A 26,254-nucleotide genomic window follows, 5' to 3' on the forward strand; every position below is an offset into this window, starting at 1 on the left:
AGAGAGAGAGAATTTATAGTCATATGTCATTTCCAACTCAATGAGTTGTTATACCTTTTATCATGGTAATGTTTTGACCCATGTCTGAAATACTGCATTTGCCCATAAAAAAGTGTAATCTGAGACACACCCTGTTGTTTTGATAATGACAGCATTTAACTTAATAATAGTCGTGTATCTTTTTTCTTCTAATCTACAGGTTTACATGGGGCCTACTGGCACTGTACCAGTTATTGGCTATAATTTTACGTTTTCTTTTCGTGTTTCCTTATTTCTTGATATATTTGAATAAAATTTGACATATTTTAAATAGTAAACTCCTAATTTATCAGTCTGTTAGATTATATCATCATTTAGAACTCAAACATTTTGTTTTTGTGCTATTTAGCAATCTCCGAATTTGCCGATTTTTTACGATTTACTGTACCAGTTATCGGCTTTGTGATAATAACACAGTAAAATCCCTTTACATGTTGATTCTATATTCTGCAAAGTTTAAATTGAATTATGTCCCTTGCGGGGTCAGCCTATAGGTCATAGGGGTTACTATACATAAACAAAACTCATAAAATTATCCGTTTATCATCACAAGGTAATACATAAAAACGTATGCTGTTCAATACATAATTGTGCAATCAGGCGTTCAACTGCACCATGTATCTCTCAGAATTTAGTGAATTTCTTTTGTTTAGAAATTTTATATGTATTGATATTATATGTCAAATCAAAGAAGGGATATAATAACGTATCACAAACAGGTTATATTCTATTTTTAACTTAATACGTCACTTTCCCCATAGCTGAAAGTGCAAAGATGTAAATCAGCGGTAAACAATGATCGTTAAAGCTCATGTTTAAAACATATTCAAGAAAGTTTTCAAGCAAACTTACTTTTCTTTATTCGAAACAGACGCCTGAATACACCGTTCCATAGCCGAAGCATAAGCTCCGCCCACCGTAGATACGTCATAGCAACGAGGCAGCCTCGGACAAAAGAGTAAACAATGGCGGCTACTACAAACGCTCTGAATATTATTTCACCCGATATTCCGATTGAATTCTTCAAAAATGTTACATTGTCGTCTCGTGCGAAGGAAAGGGGGTACAATTTTTTCATCAACGGTTATGTTCATGCTGTAAAAATATACAGCACCACTGACAAAACCGTAGAAATTACGGCAAAATGTTACCGATCTATGAAAAAGAGCGAAGACCCACACAAAGTAAACATAACCATAGATTGTAATAAATGTGCTATTGACGATAGCCATTGCTCTTGTCAAGCAGGGTGAGTTAAAATTGTTTTATTGGTGACAAATAATTGATTTTTGTACAGTTGATTGATTAAAATGCGATCAGTATCACTACCATCATTTCCGTAAATTGTGGCGAACTCGAACAAAGATGTCAACTTTGTTATTCAATTAAAATGGATTAAATGTGCATAATTAAAGTGATCTATGTTAATAAATGATCATTATTCGTATCTTTAGCTACATGCTACTGTATATTAATCATGCTGGCATGAGAAATGGGTAGTTATTACTACATGTAGTTAAACAATATCTTTGTTCACGAGTAGACTTTCTGGGACTTGTGCTCATGCCACAGCGCTGGTGTACACTGTACAGCATTATAAACGCCTTGGATTGAATGAGGTCCCTGCTGAACTTCCATGTACAAGTTTGCCTCAACAGTGGCATAAACCAAGAGGCTCAAAAATTCAGCCTGAGCCAGTTTCAACCATGGTTTTTTCAAAGCCTAAACCTACACCAAGAAAGAAGAAACCAGTTATTGTTCACAAACCAAATCAAATGTATACAACAATTTCTTTAATTATCAATTTGATTTATTAGATTCAAAATCACAAATTTACATTCACAACAATATACAACATTTGAAAAGAAAAAATCTGGTAACAAAATTGCTCTTTAATTTACATAGAATTCCTGATGTGTACCCTGAGGATGTTAAAAGGCTTAAAGCTGATCCACAACTGCCTTTATCATATTTGCTGCAGGAGGATATTAGTTTACAACAGTCTATTTGTGGAAATATTCAAGAGGGATCCATGCTTAAATACCATGTATGTCCTAAATACATATTGGATTCTTAAAAATTACTTATTCTGAAAATATACATGTATATAAATGTGCATACAAACACAATTGAACATTTAAACAGAATGCTACACATTAAACAATTTAACTTCATTCATCCATTACTAACATAACAAAAAAAAATCTATTTTATTTCCCAATATTGTGTCACCAAGATGACTAATCAAAAGTTGCTATGATCAAATTAGTACACCTAAGACATTGTTCAACTTGTATAAATGACTTAATTAATCATGATAATTCTTAATGGAAAGATTTGAGCTATAAAACATTCTTCAGTATATAAACAGTCACGCTCAATTATGAAAATAATACTTCTACCAGTATAATTCAGTCATGCTTACATCAAATTTAGTTTCATGCATTCATGCCCAAAAGTTTTGATAATAATTAATAACAAATCAGAATTGTTTGACCCAGTTATTAAGGTCTTCCGTTTCCAACGGAAGACCTTGTACTGATTCTGATGGTTCTTCTTCATTATTATTTTTCTTCTTCTAGACGTTTTTAAATCCTCAATAACTTATTTGTTTGTCATCCGATTTCGTTCAAATTTTTACGGTATATTGTAAATTAAATAAGGTTGCTAGAGCACAAAAAGAATTGGAATTGCAACTTCCGGTTTTGAGTTATTTCCCTTTTTCTAAAATTTTAGGGGCATTAGTTTCCAGACAAAGGCTCCGAAATGGTCCGTAGCAAATAATTTACAGTTAAAAATCTTTATTATTGACACTTTGAATATTGTCCTCTGATTTTTGTATTTTAGTTTTTTCCAATTATTCCACTCGAATTAATCAATCGAAATCTATGTTTTAAAAATAGCAAAAATTTTCTCATGTTTTAGCTTCGTATTTTTTTAGTTTGAAATATTTCCCAAATACATATAGAACAAAAATGGTGCAAAATGTTAAGGGCTTTTATTTGACACCAATGAAAAAGGGCTGGACCCTGAAATTAAGGGCCAGTAGCCCTTAAAAGATTTGGCTGAATAACTCAAAAACGGTTAGGATTTCGATATGGCTGTCGCTGGAAAAGTTATTTGTTGGGATCTTATAAAGGTCGTTACAATGTTATTTTGTAAGTGATTTGTGTAGTATGAGTGTAAAAAGCTTTACAAGTTAACATGTACCTGTTTTCATTTGGCAACTTAACGAAAGTCTTTGTGCTTAAAACTTGCATGAAGTGACCACAGAAAGTACTGGTTTATACAGGAGGCTTTAATTCATGCACAGGACGAAAAACCACCTTTAAGCATGTCCTTAAAGGTGGCTTAAAGGTGACTTAAAGGAGCTTAAAGGCTATACGACCTTTAAGCCGCCTTTAAGTCACCTTTAAGCAAGTGCTTATAGGTCCTTAATGTCCAAACTTCTTTAAGCCACCTTTAAGCCACCTTTAAGCATCTTTAAGTGGCATTTACGCTCTCTTTACACTGCCTTTACACTGTCTTTAAGTGGCCTTTAAGTCAATATTGATCAAGCTGAACAATAAACACATATATTAAATGCAAAAGCTCTTTTATAGAGATGGAAGGGGGTCATCTGAGTGATAATATAATTTCCAAGGAAGGGGGGGGGGTGTTCCAGGCGGTTTTAATCGTCGCTCCATTAAACACAGATCGCTATCATCAGCACCGCTCCGATGGACACAGATTGCCGTTATAAAATTCTTTATAATTTTTTGGGGGTTTCAAAATTATTGTAGGGATGAGCACAGTCTCTGTATCTTAATATGTGCATAAAACTAATTAAAGTATGTTTGTTTCCTATTATAAATTAATCGGTGAAAAAAATATCTCTCTCTCTCTCTCTCTCTCTCTCTCTCTCTCTCTCTCTCTCTCTCTCTCAGTTCATCCGGTTATTAAAAAAAATAAAGATAATGAACCAAAAATGCATGATTTAATTTGTTAATCGGTTTAAGGTTTGTATTTTTTTTTTCAATTTTCATTATTTCTAACTCTAGATCTGCTAGATACATGTTAAAGATGAAAAGACTCTCAACTGCCTTTGTTATATCGGGCAGGATAATACTGCTTTGTTTGTCTAGACATAGTTTTGTTCGTTTGTGTATATCTAATTAGAGTCTATTGTTTGTACAACTTAAGAAAACCCCTGGAACTAACACAGAATATACAAGATATACACAACAGTTGTGTCGTGTGCCCAGGTGCATGTTTGTGTATACCTAATTAAAGTCTATTGTTTGTCCAACTTAAGAAAACCCCTGGAACTAACACAGAATATACAAGATATACACAACAGGTGTGTCGTGTGCCCAGGTGCACGCCAGGGTGTCTAAAGGCGTTGAATTTTAGTATGTACGAGTATACGATTCGTCTAGTGAATAAAAGTTAATTTACATTTGTAATTCATTTTCAAAGTATTATTTCCTAGCTCTGGGTTTCAAAGATGTTACGTCTACAAATTAACGATACATGTATGTAAGAGTAAAATCTTGAGGCTAATTAATTAATGTACCGGTGATCATAAATAGGGGTTGATTATTTAAATATATGTATAAGGGTAAATATGTCAAATATACCCGGCCTGGCACATCATACAATTGTATGTACAAGTCATTTGCAATTGCCACATGCAGTAAATACGTCACCGGTAATTGGTAATTTTGTTTGTTATAAAATTGATAGTTTATAAATCATGTACATACAATTACATGTAAATATTTAAACATATTGGAACGGCGCCGCGATCATGAAAACCTGGAAATTGCGGGAAATTGAACAAATACCCTAATAGTATCAATGCATTTAATAAAAGAAATGATTTCATTTTCTTTCTTACATTTTTATAGCTATAAATAAGATGAACGTATATCTACTCGGTTTAAATTTATTAACTACATGTCAGAAAGCCTACTTTAGTGAACCTAACGGTTTCCATTTAGGTATAATATATTTTTGTTCACTGAAGACCAAGTTCCGTATTTCATTCTAAATACATGCATGCATGTAATTTATAAATTAGATATAATTGATTGTTACAAACTGAATGGTTTGTCAAAATCTTTTCAAGTAAACACATTCAATACAGTGATTCAATATCCACTGATATATAGGATATAAAAACGCTTATGTATATGTAAGTTGCCGTGGCGCAGAGGATGTGTGGTGATGCTAGTAAACTTAAGGTCCCGGGTTCAATTCTCGCCGTGGCCGGTTTTTTTTTGTGTTTTTTTTTTCATTTTTCTTTCTAGAACAAAAACCGTTTTAATACCTTTTCTTCCATGAAGTTAATACATTTTGTTGGAAATTAAGCACAACATTGAATTAATTTTTTTTTAATGGCTTAAAGGTGGCTTAAAGGTAGCTTAAAGGTGGCTTAAAGGTGGCTTAAAGAAGTTTGGACATTAAGGACCTATAAGTTGTCCTTAAAGGTGGCTTAAAGGTGACTTAAAGATAGTCTTTAAGCTTCCTTTAAGCCATCTTTACGCTTTCTTTAAGCTACCTTTAAGCAATGCATATAGCTTAAAGGTAGCTTAAAGGTGGCTTAAAGATCGTCTTTAAGCTACCTTTAAACACCTTTAAGCTATCTTTAAGGAGGACTTAAAGATGGTCATTCATCCTGTGATGAGAAAAAAAATTAGAACACGTGCTGTTTTTTATTTTCTTTTTAAAGAATTCCAAAGTTTAAGTCCTTGTTGCTTATTTCTTATGGTGCACAGTCCTTAAAGAAAGACGAGAATCGGAAAACAAAACATTCTTTTTCTTTTCTAGTAAAATACAAAATACGTATTGAAAAAAATACTATGCATTACATTTTAGTTATCATACTACATGCATTTAAAATCCACCTGGAATCAGAGCTGTGTGCGTATTATTACGTAAGCTATCCCTCGCCCGCGGCCGAGAAAATCGGTCACCATGGTCGCGGCTGGACTACCTAGCGGTCAGCCGTTATCCAATACACGAGCGTTGCGTCTCTCATATATGAGTTAATTTAGCTTCGAACTGAAGAATTGTTTCAGTTTTGATTACGTACACATAAAGGTTTATTCTTCAATTGAATTAAACGATAGGGTGTCAATTAAAAAATCGTTCAGTTAATTATTAAAAGCAATGCCATTCTCAATCTAATGCAATATCAGACATATAGATCAATTGTGGGTTTAAAGTAAAACAAAAGTTTCTATTTGATAGATTTTAGTCATTAAATTGCAAACTTTTCAAATCTTCCTAGGTTCTGAGCTGTGCGTGTGTATGCGTTCAATCGATCTTTACGTAATCAATCGTTCGCCCGCGGCCGAGGAAATCATCCGCGGCTACACTACCTAGCGGTAAACAGTTATCTAATTAAATACACAAGATTCGCACCCGCACACTTAAATGAATATGAACTTGTTTGAGTTTATATAGCCGTAAATACACTGTACACTGTTTTAATTATATGTTATAAAAGTTTGTTCATTTTGTATCTGTTTAAATTAAACATTGGAGAGTAAATTAAAAAGTCGTTCTGAAAATTAATAAAAGCGATATTACTCCGAATCGGAAATACTCGTCAGACATATTTGAATGGTTCGTTTGAAAGTCTTAAATGTTTTAAAAACTGTACAAATAATGTTTTCAATCAAAAAAAAAAAAAAAAAAAAAAAAAAAAAACCACACACAAATATTAAAACCTTTAAATAATGATCATCCCTCGCACATGGCCGAGGAGATCCCGCGCAAGTGACATCTTCTACATTTACAACTCCATCACGCGTGCATGTTTGGTATTTTGTATGAACGCAACTATTTTTATTATGTTTTCAACTATTATATTGGTTTAAGGTAAACAGATGAATTTATGTTACTCGTACAGTTGATATAGCATTGATTTATACGACAGCGTACAAGGTAATTTAAAAATCAAATCAAATTATGATCAAAGTTCCATGTTACATGTTTGCAGTAGGTGCTGGCACGATAAAAGAATGCCCTAAATTGAGGCATTCGGTGATTATTTTAAAGAATATTCACTTAATTGAGTTTTGAAACAAGTTTTGTTTAGATTCTATCGGTCACATATCAATAACTTCTGTAGTGTTCCTACATGGTCGTTCAAACATTTCATTGTGAAAACGAACTTATTTCTGTGTTGCCCTCCCACCGCCCCGCTGCCAAGTGCTCTTTTTTTTAAAAATCCAGATCTGTCGAAAATCATTTGATAGTGACTTCTTATGTTTAACATTTTCTCCTGAACGTGTTTCTCTTTCCCACCCGTTTTTTTATTCGGTCAGTCTTTGTAAATTTCAACTTTCTTTATTGCGTAAATTCAATCGCCACGTGCTACCGAAAATCTTGTGTCGCTTCAGCGCACACAGCTCAGAACATATATAACCCCAGGTTATTTATGGCTGCAAATCATCAATTGTTATCTAATTAATCAACAGTTCGCAGGGTGCTTTCTTCAAAGTGGTCAATTATCAAACAATAAGACTTTCATTTTCACATTAAAGGTGCGAGTTCATAATCTGAGAATGTGGCTATAATAAATTGACCTGTTGAACACGCTAAACTTCTATTATATATAGTTATGAACAGAATTATATACATTATAATAAAACGTTTTAAGTCAAAGGTAATTTGTTCTTTGGATTAGATGTTATGAAATACGACTACATTATGCTATGCAGGCGGTCGCCATAGAAATCATCAAAGTATTGCAAGTGTGGACAGATTAGTTCACTTGACTTACAGACTATAATATAGTGACATACATGCATCTGCATCCAAAAAATATATGCGCTTCTCAAAGTTACACATCAGTGAGATGGACATGTGTTCTTGGGGATTTTCTTTATTGCTAATTATATGAAAATTGATTAAAAAAAAGTTTTATTGAAGTTGTGTGGTATGAGGTTGTCATGCAACTTAATTTACTTACAAGGTTAGCTACAGCCAGTGGAATACTATAATTTTAGGTCAACAATGAATACACAATCTATTAAAATACCAGAGAAATAGAGAAAGCAAATATTGCTTGTGACGTACGAAATTTTTTATATATATCTTTATGATAAAACAGAGAAAAGCAAAAAACAAAAACAAACAAAAAAAACCACAAAAAACAAACAGGGAACTTGCATAAAAATTTACTTCATGTACATGTTGCCCCCAAATTCCGACCGAATATGCCCCTTTGTCACATTTAATTTACGTGACTGAAAATAAAAACCGTAACAACTAAATTTTTCGCTTATTTTTATTGAAGTTTACCGGGTTTTTTTCAAAATACATACGTAACTTTCTCCGAGAGAATTACTTATGATCCGATAAAGGAGAAAAAACTGACTTAAAAATAGGTATTTTGCATATTATTGCATCGTCGAGAGAAGTAATATTCATTTCTGTAAATAATGTCATTTAATTTTAAGTTACATTTCAATTCGGTGTCTCTATCATCTTCGCTAGCCAAGGGTTTTCGGTCCACTTTGCTCCCCATAAACCCTTGGCGGATTTCATTACGAAAACTCGGTGACAAGCTCCGTTTTATGATTGGCTGCAGCTGCGAGTAGCTGATCCAATCGCAGTGCTTGATAATATAAACTTTAAAAGAAAACACATGTGTGATCTTTGGTAAAACATTCGGTGCTTTTAACAAGTTGAGACTCAAGTATTCGAGTACAGTGCCTCCCCAACGATGGTCTAACCAGATCGCTTTAAAAACCTATATATTTTACTGGGATTGACCATAGTTCTACAAACTTGTCAAGGCTCGCGTGATAGCATGGGAAGTAAACATGGCGAATGTAGAAGTTGCCTATCCCGTTAGTATATACGTTCCTGCTTATGGTTATTGCTTTTAAAGGTTCAGTTAGCTCTGTTTTATTTAATTTCTTTGGTCCGCAATATTCACGACAACGATACCTGATTTTATGGCATGAAAGCTTTCATATTAATAAATCGGCGACTTTTTCACTCCCGGTACAGGTCCTTACAAAACACTATGAATAAAACATTCCGTGCTTTCCCTAGGTTATACATGTAACTTAAGTCGTATTTAATAGCATCGTTAATTATTGTCCGATATTCGGTAGTGAACATGTTTTCAAGTTGTATTAATCCCGTAGTGTGTATATAACCTGTTGTTAAATTCGATTAAAATGAAAATATGCAAGCGGCGCAACTCAAGTTGCTCGCTAGATAGCGCCATCACATCACCGAGTTTTCGTAATGAAATCCGCCAAGGGTTTATGGGGAACAAAGTGGACCGAAAACCCTTGGCTAGCGAAGATGTGTCTCTATATCAGATGTAAAATTTAGACGTTCACTTATGCATAAACTCTCCCGATGATCTTTCATAGCTGATTATTATTTTAAATGTTCAAGTCTACTCGTATTATCAAATAATATCAGCCCTGAACAAATTTTCAGAGATGCCATCAATTTTGGCTGTTTACCAAATTTTGACAGCACGCAACAATTTCAATCTTGCACATAATCTTCAAAAAATAAGAAAGATTTAATTACAGAAGTTACGTGTTTTGTATGCACGTTTTTGCGTGCATTTCCTTACACGAATCATTAATACATGTATATATAACAATCCTTGCTACCCTTAAAGATTTAACTTGCCATTAAACTTCTCATTGTTTAAACCCCTGTCACACTGGAGCTGCGTCCTCACGGCGATCCCGCTGCGTCATTGAATAATATAAAACGCAATGGTAAACGAACTAGAGTCTCCTACAGCGCCGTGACAATGCAACGGCATCTTCGTTCGCCGCGGTGGGATATCCTAGAACATTTTAGAACGCCGTGACAGCGCATGTGCACGCAGGGCACGCTGTGGACGTGTGGTAAAAACTCCTAGCACGTCATGAGCACTCGGCGGATACCCAGCGAGAGCGCAGTCAATCGCTAAGTAGAACTCTGTGAAAACGTAGTTGGGAGCTCTGTAAGGACGCCTCAGTCGCCATCAGGATGCCGTGACATTTTCAATTGTAAATGTTACGTTATCTACGAATTCCATGAATTTTACAATGCCGTGAACACGCCCTGGGAACGCAACTTGGTGTGACAGGGCTTTAAAGAGTTTTCAAAACAATTACACAAACTGTGTTCGACAAATAGTTTTCCTAAAACATTTTCTTCCTGTCTTTATACAGGCTTTCAATCACAGCACGTTTTTATAACAAAAGCAGAAGTGAAATTTTAGTCATTAGTCATTATAATCGTTTGACACCAAATCATATAAATTTTCAACTCGCAGCAACAACGGAAGACCTACTCGTGGCTTTGCCACGAGCTCTGCTCTAGTTTCCTATGTTTTTCAATTTAGATAAAAAGCACAGTACACTGATACCCTTACAAAGCCTGATATACATCAGCCAGTTTCAAAAGCACAACTTTCAAATTAACAATACATACAGATACTTGCTATGGCTGTTTCACAAGAGGATCTTGAAAGTTTGTAAGAAGAGAAGCACAAACCCAATATTCATTAATAGTGTGCAATAGACTGACAGGGATTTTTCTACTGAAAAGTTTGAAACATTTAATTTGGTTAATTGCCCTCTCCACATGTATCCTGTGAGCTGCAATCTTCCTTGTTAGAGTCACATTAGCTGCACTCATCGAATGGGCACTAGTCGCAAATGGAGGAATATTTAGCTTAAGTCCCATTTCAGCTAGTTTGTCCTCGATTCGGAAACCTTTGTCTGCCATTATAGAGTCTCCTGGATGTAAATATCCTCGCTGCTTCAGAGATTCTAGATACTCATAAAATCCACTTTTGACACAAATATCGTTGTCTGAAATAGATCCACAGTATAAATCTGACACAAATAAGATTGACCCTCTTGGATCACACACTACAAGAGATTTTAAAGTGTTTGCTGATTTATATTCACTGTAACATTGACTTTGGCATAACAATGATGATGGCTTTTGAATCTTAATTTCAGTACAATCAATAATAGCAACACAATTAGGAAACTCTTCCTTATATACAGAAGGCATGTTTTGAATAAATACACTTCTATGTGGCCAGTAACTAAGTGATCCAAGACGTAAATACATATACTTGGAGATACCTTTAAGAATTGTTGATACTCTTTGAATCTTTATATTAAATCTACAAGCCAGATCTTTTACTTGAAGTCCATTTCTTATTCTACATAAAAACAAAAACACTTGCTGATCAACAGGCAGTCTCTTAACCTCTTCTCTATTAGAGTCATAAGTAACAGGGTTCACATTTGAGAGAGTTCCATTTGGGAACAAAAATGAAATCAACATCAAAAATCGCAAATATGTTATTCCTGTGTAGTACTGGAACAGGTTTTTGATTTTAGAATTAGACACAGATTCAACATTGAAATGTTCAACATATACATCAGTTTGAGTACAAGTGCTACAATGCTTTTTGTTATTTGACTGCAAGGCTGTTAAAGTTTCATGGAGTTCCCGATTCTCCTGTTCTAACTGGTGTATCCTTGCATCCATTGACGAAAATGCTGTAAAATAAAATATTAGCATAAACAACCTACATTGTCATTTGTTCTAAAAAATCTTAAAATATTTAGTGTTACACTTCTGAGATCTCTGACATTATTTACATTCCTTATGATATTAAAGCTATAAATTCATAGAAATTAACCAGTGAGATTATGATTTAGTTTCAGCATTTCAAGGATCATCCTAGTAAGGTCGATGCAGGGAAATGTGGGGACACAGTATTTCCAAAAATAGTGAAAAACATAGCGGTAATTGAAAAGTATGGCAGCATAGTAGAGATGTTTACAACATCTCTGCAAGATGCAGAGAAAATTGAAAAGGAGACTGTAGATCAAGCTAATTGTGAATTGTGGTTCAAAGAAAGGAGAGATCGTCTAACAGCATCACAGTTCGGGAAAATTTGCAAACGAAAAAAAAGTAAATGAAATCTTTTTAAGGAACATTTTCCCATCTTCTAACAATACTTTCTCTACTAGTGCAACTTCTTATGGTAAAGGGAATGAAAATTCTGCCAAAAGAAAATATCTTGAATCATTCCAGGAGAGGCATATTCATGACTGTGGATTAGTTATAAACCCCGATTTCCCATTTTTAGCTGCAACACCTGATGGCAAGGTATGTTTTGAGGGCAAGACAGGTGTACTTGAAATTAAATGTCCCTTCTCTGCTAGAGATTTGACAATTCCAGAGGCCGTTCAACAAGTTTCACAGTTTTGCCTTACACAAAATGCTGATGGAAATATTGAATTAAAGAGGACACATGAATATTTTTTTCAAATACAGGGACAAATGATGGTCTCCGGTGCTTCTTTTTGTGAATTTGTTGTCTATACAAAAAAGGATATTTTTGTTCAGAACATTAAAGAGGATCTGATGTTCCAAAATGAAATGTTTCATAAGCTAGCCAATTTCTATTAGCAACATGGTGCTAACTATGTTAAATCGCTGAGAAAATAAGAAATTAATTACCGTAGAGAGGACATTGATGATAACTTCAAAATGAATCAATCAAATTAAAACGTAGAAATATATTGTCTTTTGTCTGACTATTTTGAAGTACATGCGATTTCTGTCCATCACAAGAAACAATTAAATATATATATTTACATTTGCAAATATGTTTCCTTATATGAACTTATAGAATAACGAAAACGTTCAATTCTGTATGAACTTTTTGACATCACAACGGTCATAGTACGTGCTTATCGCTCATCGCTTGGATTATTATAAACTTAAAATCTCGGTATTATTAACACTTCTGGACAATTTGTCTTTTTCAAACTTAAATATAAGTTATAAACAGCAATGTTCAAAAGTTCACCAGGCTATGAAGTTGGTTGGTACGTGATCAAATCTACCTAGAAGCCCTTAGGGCTTCGCAGGATTTGATCATGTGACCAACCAACTTCATATCCTGGTGAACTTTTTAAATTGCTGTTTATTTCTTTAATCTAAAGTAAACAATTATAATGATTGTAATGGTCAAACTTACACTGTTCACTTGTTTGACAGGCAATTTCACACTGATGAGCATCACTCTCTGTTGGACCAGTATCCATATCTTCATTGATATTGCTACAACATTAACAATTAATTATAACAACCTTTTTATTAATATTATGAGAATGTTACATTAATTGCATCCAGTCTTCATTGATTGATATTTAAATGCGGACTTAAATGTTGTGGCTACATTATTTTTCTTTTAAATACACAAACATGTATATCAATTGTCTAAATTGCCACGATACATATGTACCTGCATATTGGAGCATTGTAAACAAGGTATATGGCAGGAGGGGGATATACACTTCGTGTATACCTGGTTTGACTTTATAATCACACATGGGGAGTGTTGTATTAAATGGTCTATATATCTTAGCCATCATTTACAAATTATTGTAACTATAAACAGACAGCATATCTTTTTTTAATGGTTTAAAGCTTAATCACTTGTAATGCACTTGAAATATTAATTTATAATATTAATATAATAATATATAATATAATTAATATAATATAATAATAATTAATAATATAAAGTAGCGATGCATTTTCGTAAATTTCTCTTAATTTTCTGGCAAGTATGTTTCTTCGTGTATTCAAGCACAATAAACCAACTTACCCTTGTACATATATACGTATCTTTTGTTATTTTGTTGATATTTAGCTGGTCTTGAGGTCTGTGACACAAGGCAATCCATCGCATGCACTTCTGTTAATTTGTCTTTGATTTGGGAAATGGTATGAATTTGGCTCCATTCAGTTTGTCAGGATACCGACTATCTGACTTGCAGGTTCCAAACGAACAATGTTTTACCATGTTTCTGTCATATGGACAGACACACTTATATTATTTACGCTTACTTGCTAGACACGTCCTTGTTTCCGTCTTAAAAACAATGACCGATGTCCGAGGTTTGTCCGAGGCGCGAACTTGTGGGCGGAGCTTATTTTTCAATTTATTTCATTGGTCAAAATATGAGGTCACGAACTTTTATGGATCGGTGTATTAAAAAAATCTCGGATATAAACCCGAACCCTCAGTTTAGCCGATAATTGGTCTTAGCCGATAACTGGTACAGTACCAGTACAGATTATCTGAAGATCAGGAATATAGAAAATATTGTCAATTTGATATTGCTTTTTTGTATTTGATAATGACTCAGTCAAGTCTGTTGAGGCCCAGAAGGTATTTCTTTGTCATTTGATAAATTTACAACTTGTCATCCTTATGGAGATATATTTGGTTTTAGCTGATTAAAAGCCAAGCAATGTCATCTAAATAGCTATAATGTCTTGTGCAAAAGGGAAAGGTTTGTATGGGCATCTTGTTGCAACACTGCATGATTATCGGTATTTGAAGTAGTGGGAACCTCTGAAAGGAATACTAGATATTAAAATACTTTGAACACTTTTCTGAATTTATTTATCTTAATAAGATATGCACGTTTTCAAGAGTTTTCTCTCTTGAGGACAACAATGAATGCTCCCCAGGATTCATGACCCTGTATATTGAGTAGGTTGTGAGTTGTGTGTGGGAGTGGGTCGTCCGCATGGTGTTTGAAACTTTCAAAATAAACAAAATAAAAACGTAGTGAGGTTTTAATCAATTTCCGGAAAATCGCAAGGTTAACGCCGGGGTAAAAACACGGACAAGACTACCACTTAGGCTAATATGTTTTACCAAAAACTTGTGAGTTTATACTAGCCTTAGCAATACCTTTGTCCATCTACAGTAAGTGAAGTTAAGAAATATACGTTATCGACAATTCCATGTCAAATGATTCAACGGTGAAGACCAGCGTGTATTGATACGACTTTATAAGAAAGCTGAGTGGTCAACAAATTTACCATCAAATATTCCTTAAGTATATCGATATGATTTCGTAGCTATAAATTATTAGTGAATCAAGAAAACATCCATTAATTTTAGATTTCAAATTTGAATATTTGTTCTATATATTAAAACGGAAATCTTTTCAATAAGATTAGTATAGTGTAAAAATGACCTCAACCATCTAACCCTCTAAATAAGTGATGACAGTAATAGTACACAGGAGCTACCCAGATAGCAAGCTTACGTTGGCCCAACGTTGGGCCTCTATCAAATTGATTTCGGTGGGTGCGAATACACTGCACCGATGTCGGGCCGACGGACTAAAATGTGTGTTTTGAATTTTTATATAAATGATTATTTTACAGATGAACAAAGTATATAATTTTAAAACTGGCGTGTCTTTGAAAAAACTATTGACTTAAAGTCTTTTATAATTAAAAAACTTTAGATTAATTTAGATTGATATTTTATTGAATACATTATGAATATATAATGGTTACTATAAATATAAATTATGTATTTAAATTATTTTCAGATTTAGAATTTTAGTTGTTTATTTTTTTTTAAATGTACATGACTATTTTATGTGTGTCCATCATGAAGCATTTTACTTGTCTACACTTTGAATGAAATGCAGTATCAATGCATAGTAACTTTTCTGCACTCGTGAATGAAACATTACCGCCAAAAGAACTGTGATGTCATTTTTGACAAATCCATCAGAGTAACTTGATCTTATGCTATCATCATGGCTGCCTGCAGGAGTAATGTAAGTATGTAGATGTTCTTTTACAGATTCTTGTTATATATGGGTGATTATTATACAATAATGTTCTCAAAACTTTGAAATGAAAATTTGAAAGCAAATTTAAGGCAATTCCCTTGTACTACAGACATCCTCCTGCTGATGTTCAAACTCTGTGACATGGCTGTCTCCTATATAATTTGTGAAGATGAATAGAACCATGCAGTTTATCGGCTTAAGTTAAGGAACATCTAAGGTAACTGAATTTAATATTATGATAATATTCAATATTTAGGGTAGGAATTAAAGACACAATTTTTTATCATTGATGTGAGATGATCAGAATATGTTAGGGCAAACTGATATAATTGTCCTCAATGTAGCTTTAATAAATACATCTGTCGTTTGTTTGTATGATAAATCATCGGCATGATATATGCTGATAATATTAGATCAAAAGCTGTGGGTCTTGCACGGATCTAACGAAGGTCAGATATAAACAGACCCCCCCCCCCCCTGGCCTCCTCCCCGGAAAATTCAAATTGACACTTATTCACAATAAAAAAGCAGTTATATTGCAAAGAAATTCTGATACACATATTAAAACTGTGCACAGTAAAATAGGCCCCCTTCCCGCAAACAAATTTATTGTTGGATTGAAAACTAAATTTAATAAGACACAATAATAATGTATTACATTTTTTAAAATCATTATATATTGAGGATTTTTTCTGCATTATTATTTTTATAATGTAAATGCAATTCTATTAAGTACTTATACGATTATTAATTATCAATTCATTTTTTACATTTTATATGATTATTTTTTTTAATTTACAGCAGCATTTTGCGAAAACGGGCTTTTAAAGTTATCAACGACGTCAGAACTAGATCTAGAGAACTAAACTGGAACTGAACTAAAGATAGTGACCAAACGCATTTATTGTGATTCGTTCTTCATCTGAGTGGGAAAGGGGATGAATATAGGAGTAAAGAAAACAAATGAAGAAGATTGAAGGGATGTGGAAGTATATAGATCGACTCTAAAAAAAAAAAAATTGAAAATTTGAATATTGATTATATTTCTGTGAGAAAACAATAAAGATTAGAGTTACTGTTAATCTTTGTGAGATTGTTTTATAAGGACAAAGTTTGGGGAATATTGGTTGGATTAAATCGTTGCCCCAACATTGGGCCAACGTTAAAACTGTCAGTCTACTAATACTGACAATGGGCCAACGTCACACCAGCGTGTTGGTGCAATGTTGCGCCGATGAGCAAAATTACATTGGGCCGATGTTATTTTCCAACATTGGGCCCACATAAATGATAACATCGGGCCAACGCTGGGCCAATATAAGCTTGCTATCTGGGTAGACGCATCCACAGCAACAAAAAGTTTAAAAGGGTGATTCTTTAGGACGGGGGAAATTTTGTAGCTTAGTCTAAACAATACAACATATTTGGTGCCCTCAAGGGGCAACAAGATAGTTGTACAGTTATGTAAATAAACGATTTCCACAATAAACACATACACAAGAGGGAAAGAGTTGTGTGTTTGAAAGAAGATAGACAATAACATTTGTATATGCATACATGTTCATTCAGTATTAATGATTCATATCATCGGAATCAGGGGGTCCGGAACCTCCTGGAAAGACGACATGTTTATATGACAATCATATCTATATATGTCAACATACAAATTTTTAATGATTTAACACAATAAAGAAACACTGTAATATTTGAAATATAAATTGGTTAATAAGCATTGGCTTTGTCAAAAATTTTCAGGTGAAATTTGTTATTCTTTTAAACAGTATTAAGTCCAGAACTAATTTTTGTTTATCTTGCAAATTAGTAAACTGTATAACTTTAGAGATCAAATTATGTAACAAGCTTAGCTATAGAGGATGCAGAAGAAGAAGATGTGAGTCGTAAAATTAAAATCTAATTATTATTTTATACAGAAGTCATCTCTAATCAGAGAGACATTTTAATTAAAGGTCGATATTAAATCCTTATGGAACTATTCAAACACCAAAAACTTTCTTTGGTGAGTCACGTGGGATATGAAGATGGTGGGTTATGCATTTTTTCTGCAATGATCGTTAACTTCATGATATATATGTATTTGTTGTTGGTAAATCCCCTCTTCCCGTACTTGTTTTTTTTTTTTAAATTTCTTTGTCATGCCGTAAAACTCATTGTGTCACACCATGTCAGTTAACAAAATGAACAAAATGCTTACAGTTTCGTATACATCATTTTAATTGTAATATGAGATTGCAAATTTAAACCGGTTTACCAGGCACTAAATGATAACAGCATCATAGTGTTGTTATCCCTTGAAATAAATATGTTCCTGGAAATAAAATTGTACAATATAACTGAGACATAAATGAATAAAATGACAACACTTCATTTTATTAATTTAGTTTATGTCGTGCTAAACTCTTATAATACCACCTTTTTGTATTTTAGATGGACCTATGCCCTTGAATGTCCTTTCCCCAAAAAATAAATGGATGATTTTTTCAACAGAAGACACACTACTTTTAAGTATTTCAAGTTTGTTTTTGTTTTGCATAAAGTTAAACTATGATAGAAGAAAACATTTGATACTACATGTACACGTCACAACTGACCAATATCTATGGTAAAAGGTAAAAATACTCTTTTTTAACTGGATAAGGTGACAATTTGCTTACTCTACATTTTCTGAAAAAACTATGCAAACTCAATTTAATTTTTTTTAAACAAAAGAGTGATTAGTTTGCTTTTCTTATTGTATAAATGAAAGACTCTTTTTCGTGCGTGGTGTTAGTTTTATTGCATGTATATTTTCGGTGATCCTAACAAGAAAAATCTACAAATAACATTTTTGTAGAAAAAAATATAAATATACACTATTTTGTTTCTGATTATCAGTCAGAACAAGTCATTTTTTGTAATGTCTTTGAAATTTCACTTAATATTTCTGTTTTGTGTTCCATAGACGAGGTAGTTCTTACATGGACAGTAAAAAACCCTACGATTGTAGATAGGTACTAAATTTTGTGGTTTCATATCGAAATTTAAATAATCATCAAACATTGACTTCATCTGGGATTTGAGTAACAATTATTGCTGACAATCTTGATTGTGACTTCAGTAAATTCGTTTACAATCACTTTAACTTATAGACACGGTGAAAAAAGAAGTGTGTACTGTTATTTTTTCTTATATATAAATAAATGATATAATGAACACTTTTAATAGTTGATTTAATCAATAATAATTGAAAAAGATCTTAAACGTCATTATTATTTTTCGGATAAGCCACAAAGTAGATCAGGTGAAAAATGCAAAAGAAATGCATATAATGATATATAATTACACATCATTTCAATATGTTTTCACACTATTCCAAAGCATCCTAACATGGAAAATATACTATTATATGATTTTAAAATAAGAGTAATGTATTTATCTATAATGAAATATAATATTATATAAATAGTGCCTGTTTGGGAGGGTAACAGTTGAAATTGACACCCCTCAAAAACCATTGTCAACCGACGCGAATATTATATTGAATGTCTTAATTTTTAAGAAAACTTTACTGCTTTTATAAAGGAATAACGTGAAATCTACAGCGAACCGTACGCGCATAATTTTCGCGCATGTAACAATTTGTAATGTTACCCGTTGCTTAGTGCGTTGCTAACGCTGAGGGTAATAGAACGGATTATGAACCACGTCTTAACCAATCAGATTTCAGCATTTAACATGAAAGTATAACAAAACATATTATTCAGTGTCATAATATCGAAGCAAGATCTTTAACCATTTATTCATTTTTGGCTTTTTCTATTGACCTGATAGATCAATTAACAATTATGTTAATAATAGTTTTTATTAAAAAATACAAATCTCGGTTTTAGTGATTCACTTCATATCCATCATGCTAAGAAATTTCAATAGTTAAAATTCTACTTTTGATTATCTTTTTAAAGTTATATAATTTCATTAATTTAAAGTTATTAGAAACATCAGATGCAGTCCCTCACTTAAGTAGTCTCCTTGGAGTTCTATAAATGACCTGTTTTGGTCAGTTGATTTATATAATCATCTGGAAGGTCTGTCAACGACGTGAAAAGAAAGGTATTTAGTTCCATTTCAATTCATATTATAAAATTCTCACACCGAAAATCTATACAACTGTGATTTGTTTTCCTACTTGTTATACATTTTTATTGTTTTCAGAAAACTGTATACCGGGGGACTCTGGGTATTTAAAAGAAACATTCATAATCGTAAAAAAAAATCTATAACAAACCAAGAATCCCAAAATTTTAAAGTTTTACAAACTTCAAGGTCTTGCAAAATATCAACAAGATAAAAGATCCTCAGTATTAATTAATGCATAGCACTAGACCAGAAAACTATAGCTAATCTTCAAAATAGTTTTTTTCAGTGTTTCTTTCTGAGTATTTATTGCAGATATATTCAAGCGCATGGATGATTGTAACTGAAAGACATATTCAAGAGAACTTACTACCAAATTAAAATACCTTATATATTACATTCTAAAAGTATCGACTATTTCAAGTTTTGCTTAAAAATTTGCATAAAAAAACCAACAACAATCACAACAAATACGAAACAAATGATGCCAATACTGTAGTTTCTTATATTATGTTATATTATATAAATTATTATATTATATAAAAAACGATAGAAAAACACAAGTACTGGTTTTCTTAATATCAAGGAAATTAATCACCTTTCATGTGCACACTGCACAGAATATCCACTAGAATTTAAATGATCAAAACACGCAAAAGAAAACTCTGTCAAAATGACAATTACCTACTGCACCAATTATCCACTCATTTGGAAGTGATTGATCAGCGTCGTTCTTTTGTATAAAATTGGACCGGAAACAAAGCTCTTAAAATCAAAAATCCAGTTTCACATCAGTTTAATCCAGTTTCACATCAGTTTAATCCCGTTTCAAATCATCATTTACCGTTGTTTGTTAAAAAAAGAAAAAATGATGAATATATCAGGATTTTGAAATAAACTCATCTTTGAGCGTACTTTTTCATAACGCAATTTTGACTAAAAGAACCTATACTTAAAACTTTTTTTCTGTCAAGATTTATAGTCTAGAACGAGGCTCTGAGGTGGAATATCACAATCGCCCACGAGTATAAGATTAATTACCATTTTGTTGCCATTATTTTACATTATAAAAAATGTCTGATAACTTTTATTATAAGACGATTTTTGCAAGAAATTTATTATAAACTGTAATCAATTAAGCAAAACAATTATAATTGGATTAGCTTATCATTTATCATGTCTGTACAGCAGAAGACGTTAACGTTTTACGGCGGCGTAGTAATACACACTGTATGACAGAAATATCTCTCTGGTGTCTAACACTGGACATACCAATCTCACACCAATTGTAATGCAAGAAAGGCCTATCAACTATATATGGAAAGGTTATTAATATCTTACATAGAGTTATATAAAACTTTCTGTATACTAAATGAGACGAAAGTTGAAGCGCGGCAAATCGGCTTCCTGACTATCCTTGTTATTCTGTTCTGAATGTCTGTACCAGGTTTTGTTGCGTTGAATCGATGGGATGCTGGTTTTATCTATGTTTTATAGATCTGAAAGACCTTTACTTTAGCATAGGTTTGAACCTCACCATAATTTGTATTTCTCTCCACTACCCAAACTTTGTTTTCAGAATCAAAACAAATGCCCCAAGGTTGAGATATTGGGCTAATTGACGACAAGACGTGAGTCACAAACATTCCATCACTTTTTAACAAGTGAATAACATCATTATCAAGATTTGCTACTAAAATGTTTCCTTGTTCACCACACGCAATTCCCCGTGGATTAAAAGGTGATCTGCATACACTGTACAGTGGGCTGAACGCCTTTGTAATTGAAACGAACATCACCAGAAAAAGTTAAGTCGATGACTTTATAGTCTATGTCTGATACACATATATTCTGATTTAATCTGTTTTCACAAACATTAACTGGTCTAGAGAATAGTGATTCACCTTTTTCGTTGTTCGTATACTCGTGTTCAAGTATCCCATCTTTGCTTATTCTTATAACTGAGGCATTTTGGTGCTCTCGATTATCTGGAATTGTGCAAACCAAATACTTTCCAGATGATGTGTAATGTATACCCCAGATATCATAACCCTTTTTTTTGAAAAGGATTCGAGCATTTTTTCCAAGTTTAATTGGCATTTCATTTCCTTTCTTGTTGGTGATATGTTGTCCTTTCTCAATCACGCCGTTGTGACTCTCAGAATACACAAGTCTGTTTTTATAAGCTATTGCAAGCTATTGCAAGCCCTTGTTCATTCTCTACAATAAATGTTTTATATTTAGAGTCTATACTGCAAATTCCAAAATCATTGTGGTATGTATATATTTTAGGGCCGTGTCCACTGATGAACAAAGGTGATAATTGTCTTTCATATGTAATGTGAAATAGAAAATTATTAGAGCTTTTGAACTCTTTAAAAAGCAAGGGAATTTCAAGTTTCCCATTTCATGACGTATCGTGTTCTCTGTGCTTTGAAAAGTTGCAGAGTTATGCCGGTTACGAATTTTCCTCTCTGTTTATGATACTTCTTGGTGATTAGTTGGGGAGTTTGCCTTAAGCCAAGGCTCCGAAACACGCAATTTTGGCACAGCTGTTTTGGGTCGTCTTTATTTTCCCAAGATAAGTTCCTTCTAAGGAAAGTCTCCAAAATAAACACTCAATTTCAGAAGAATCAAAAACCTTTGGCTCAAAGTGTACAAATTTAGGTCCCTGGATTTCATGTGGTTGAAGTAGATAGTTCGAATCAGGATTTCCATTAAAAGAAAATTTTAAATCGATTAGATCAAGGTTCCTGAGATCGCTGTTAATTGTTTTTCTTGTTCCTTTAATGATTTTTGCAAGTTCACCCATATAGCTTTCAACACATCTTTGGTAGTTATTTTCATGTTTTTCGATTTTTTTAATTGTTATTATTAAGAAGTAATCAATAAAGGTTTTCATCTCCTTCGCTCTGTCTTGGAGACATTTATTGACCTGTTTGAAATCTTGAGAGCGACGAAACGCTTCACTATTAGTCATACAGTTTTTTACTTCTCTCTCCTTGGTTTGCATAGCTGTAAGACCTTTCTGAAGTTTTGCTTTTGCTTTCTTATAAACTATAGAGATATCTGTCGATATATGTTTGAAATAATCCTTTAATTTGCACTCTGGACAGATTGGAATACCGCAAGTTTCACATCCTTGACTATAAATGTGAGTAGGATGAAATCTACAGCGTATTCCAGCCGTTTCCCATTCAAGGTATGGAACAATAATATGATTTGAATAGTGCTGATATCCTTTACGTGAATGTGAGCATGTTTGACATAGCTCATCCCTGCAATTCCTACAATGAAACTCAGCAGGGTAATGTTGACAGTATTAGCACCATACCACATCCTGTGCTTGATTTGATGTTGCCATTGTGTATATACAATTCTTTATTTAAAATTGTCTAAACTGTTGTCGAAATCTTTAAAAAAAAGTACGAATTAAAAAAAGTATACCAAAATAGTATTACATGGTTACAAACATATAAAAAAACATTATATGTAAAAACGTGTCGATTAAAAAGAAAAAAAAAGATTATATACTTAATATATACAACACATTCTAGATTTCTTCCTAGGTTTGCAATAAAATAAATGTGAAGTGACTGCGAACTAACCCTCTACAGGAGACCTGGTTTGAGAACAATTATTTTTAGTTTGTGCTTCATTTGATGTTTCCATTGTGACTTACACGCTTCTCGAAATACTTAAGTCACATTTATGTACACTGCTTGTGAGACCTGAAAATGATAGTTTGAAATTTATAAAACAATATCATATTTATATAGCAAAATTAAGAGCAAATAAAAAGTTTAGAATGTAAAAGAAGATATTTGATAATTAATAAAAAAAAAAAAGCAAATCAGATAGCTTGCATACTTACCACATGTTCTTATGGCTTTTCTCTAAAAAAGTATTAGCGTTATCAATGCAGACTTTCATATGATCTCTTAAAGATGACTAAAATGAAGAACACCTTATTCAATAGCTTGTTCTTCAGTGAATGATATTTATTTAAAGATATCTGTCAACATACGTTTACAAGAAAGTAGTAAAAAAACTGGTTTTGCCAGGCTACATGGTTTATAGATGAACACCGAATACATACTTTATAATGCCAATGATTCATAAATCCAAATTTATTGTACATTAAAAAACACCCATCGAAATAAAGGTAGATGCATTAACTTTTAACGGCAAGCCAATATAAACACGAACTTAAGTTTTTCTATGTAGAATATTAGTCGATTTCAAATGGTTTTCTTTATCAGACCTTTATTAGTATTTGAATTGTAATATTATAGAATGTAAAGAATTAAGATGATTTGCATCTGCAATGGTTCAGGTTTTTTGCTGACCGTCAGTTTGCGGTACCTGGGGGTGTTAAGGAAGCATGTTGGGCAATTTAGCGTCCTATTCTAACTGTTATATTTAAAATCGTGAGATTGAATGACTGAGTTGAAACATATCAAAAACTAAATAATAAAATTGAAATAGATATCAATGCAATAAAATCGGTAGTACATCACTGCCACGTTGGTGCATTATCACGTGACAGTTATAAATAGCTGACGCATATTTCTTAACATAAAATGAAATAGAACAAAACTACCCTGCGGTTTCCATAAAACAATAATCTTGTCAAATTAAGGCAAAACATCTCAGTTTTATCAAAACCGCCCCTGGAATCCTTTTTTCTCCTTAACTGAATTGTTATTCATTCGGTTCTCAAAAAACTTCCCAAAGTTTATTCAGTTTGCAAGGAAAACGGTATGTTGCATCAAAATAACACATAACATGGGATTCTAGCAGCACTTTTCAATTCAAGCATTGATCAAACGAACGATACGTATAAAATTTCAAGTTCAATCAACGGGGTAGTGTTGTTCTAGTCGGATTTTTATATCGTAAACAACAACAGAGGAAAGCGTGGCAGAGAAATAAAAACAAATTTACATACTTGTTAGGAAATAATTGATAAAATTAACATGTCCCCAAGTATTCTTGTTTTCAATTCTCAATAATCACACGATAATACTTTATTAGAGTTCTTAGATAACCTACATTTTGAATTTGTTTATGATGCTTTCCGATCAAATTTACACGATATTCAACTTTCAGTCATGACGTCATCAGTGTGTAAATCTACTTAATACAATCTAATTTGTAGAATAAATTGTCTTCAGTATTTTAAATTTGTTTTTGGTCTACGTTTCGTTGCTTAAACATTTGAACATGTACATAACAACCAAGATTTGTGATTTCACGACATTTAGCTCAGATTCCATATGCTTCCTTAACACCCCGGCTTATTCCAGGTCTTTCATTGGCTATTTGAGGATTCAGGTATTTAACTTTCAACAGCAAGGCAATACAAATACGAACTTTAGTATATGAAAACACAAGAACGAATTGTAAATAAGAGCTTTCATTTTGTTTAGATATTTTACAACACTAATGCAGTGAAGTATCTGAATGACGTTATATTTTCCCGTTTTATGGCAATCGATATGAAATGGTTTTCTTTATCAGACTTTGATAGTATTTGAATAGTAATATAATGAGATTTTTAAAAATTGAATTATTTGCATCTGCAATGGTTCAGGTTTCTCGCTGACTGTCAGTTTGCGGTATTCCAGTTCTTTCGTAGGCTGTTTGAGGATTCGGGTATTGCACGGTGTTTTCCGTTGCCATAATATGTAGTTTTTCGCAATCTCAAAATCTAAATTGTTTTCCGCCTTATTGAACTGGTGCTCTTGTCTTGACAAGTGCAGCATCTCAAATCTTTTTGTTTTGGGGATTTTTTTTTTAAATAAGGATTTGCTGAGAACTCATGGATCATATTATAGCTTTTATTTATTTTTCTTTTCTTAAAAATTCATGTCTACAAAAATATTTCGTCATTTTTACCAGTTCTCAAGACGTCGTTGAGGTGACACACAATTGCTTCGTTATCATTTAACGGCAAAAGAAAGTATTTGTCAATCATTATCTTTTTTAATCCCATTATTGTTGGCCTTCATCAAAGTGACGTTCATTAACATTGCGATTTAAATAGCAAACATATATTTTTTTATTTAAGGAATGGATTCAATATTTATTAGTTTTATAAGATATAAAATGGGCAGTTTACGCTTTATAAACTGCAAAGCAGTATATGAAGAAGCGAAAATTGTTCCAAGCCATTTTATATCGTATAAAAGTAATCAATATTGAATTCATTTCTTAGAATTTAAGTTTTTTTTTTGGCTATCAATTGTTTATAAAAACAGTCATTTGATCTAAAAAATGACATCAAATTGTACAAAATTCAAATGTAACGTCAGGCGGATTGATACGTTTTTGACGTTAGTCTAACTAACGAAGACAAAATTCTTTATACGATATAATTTTTTTAACCAATCAGAAAGCCTGTTACAACCAGAATTTAA

At 32.8% G+C, this 26,254-nt stretch overlaps 1 protein-coding gene and 1 pseudogene across 1 annotated transcript; one reads left to right on the forward strand and one right to left on the reverse strand.

The window, feature by feature from the left end:
* Positions 1–10,407: 10,407 nt before the first annotated feature.
* LOC128163274 (uncharacterized) lies at positions 10,408–11,565 on the reverse strand. Its single transcript, XM_052826820.1, has one exon. The coding sequence runs from the start codon at positions 11,563–11,565 to the stop codon at positions 10,498–10,500; it is 1,068 nt and encodes a 355-aa protein (XP_052682780.1). The 3' UTR covers positions 10,408–10,497.
* Positions 11,566–11,774: 209 nt separating this feature from the next.
* Positions 11,775–12,534, forward strand: LOC128163276 (uncharacterized; annotated as a pseudogene).
* Positions 12,535–26,254: the final 13,720 nt, after the last annotated feature.

The sequence above is a fragment of the Crassostrea angulata genome, chromosome 9 (genome assembly GCF_025612915.1).
Source record: "Crassostrea angulata isolate pt1a10 chromosome 9, ASM2561291v2, whole genome shotgun sequence".
NCBI classification, from domain to species: Eukaryota; Metazoa; Mollusca; class Bivalvia; order Ostreida; family Ostreidae; genus Magallana; species Magallana angulata.

Coding starts and splice junctions, on each gene's coding strand:
- LOC128163274 (XM_052826820.1), bottom strand. CDS start 11,565: ATGGATGCAAGGATACACCAGTTAGAACAGGAGAATCGGGAACTCCAT.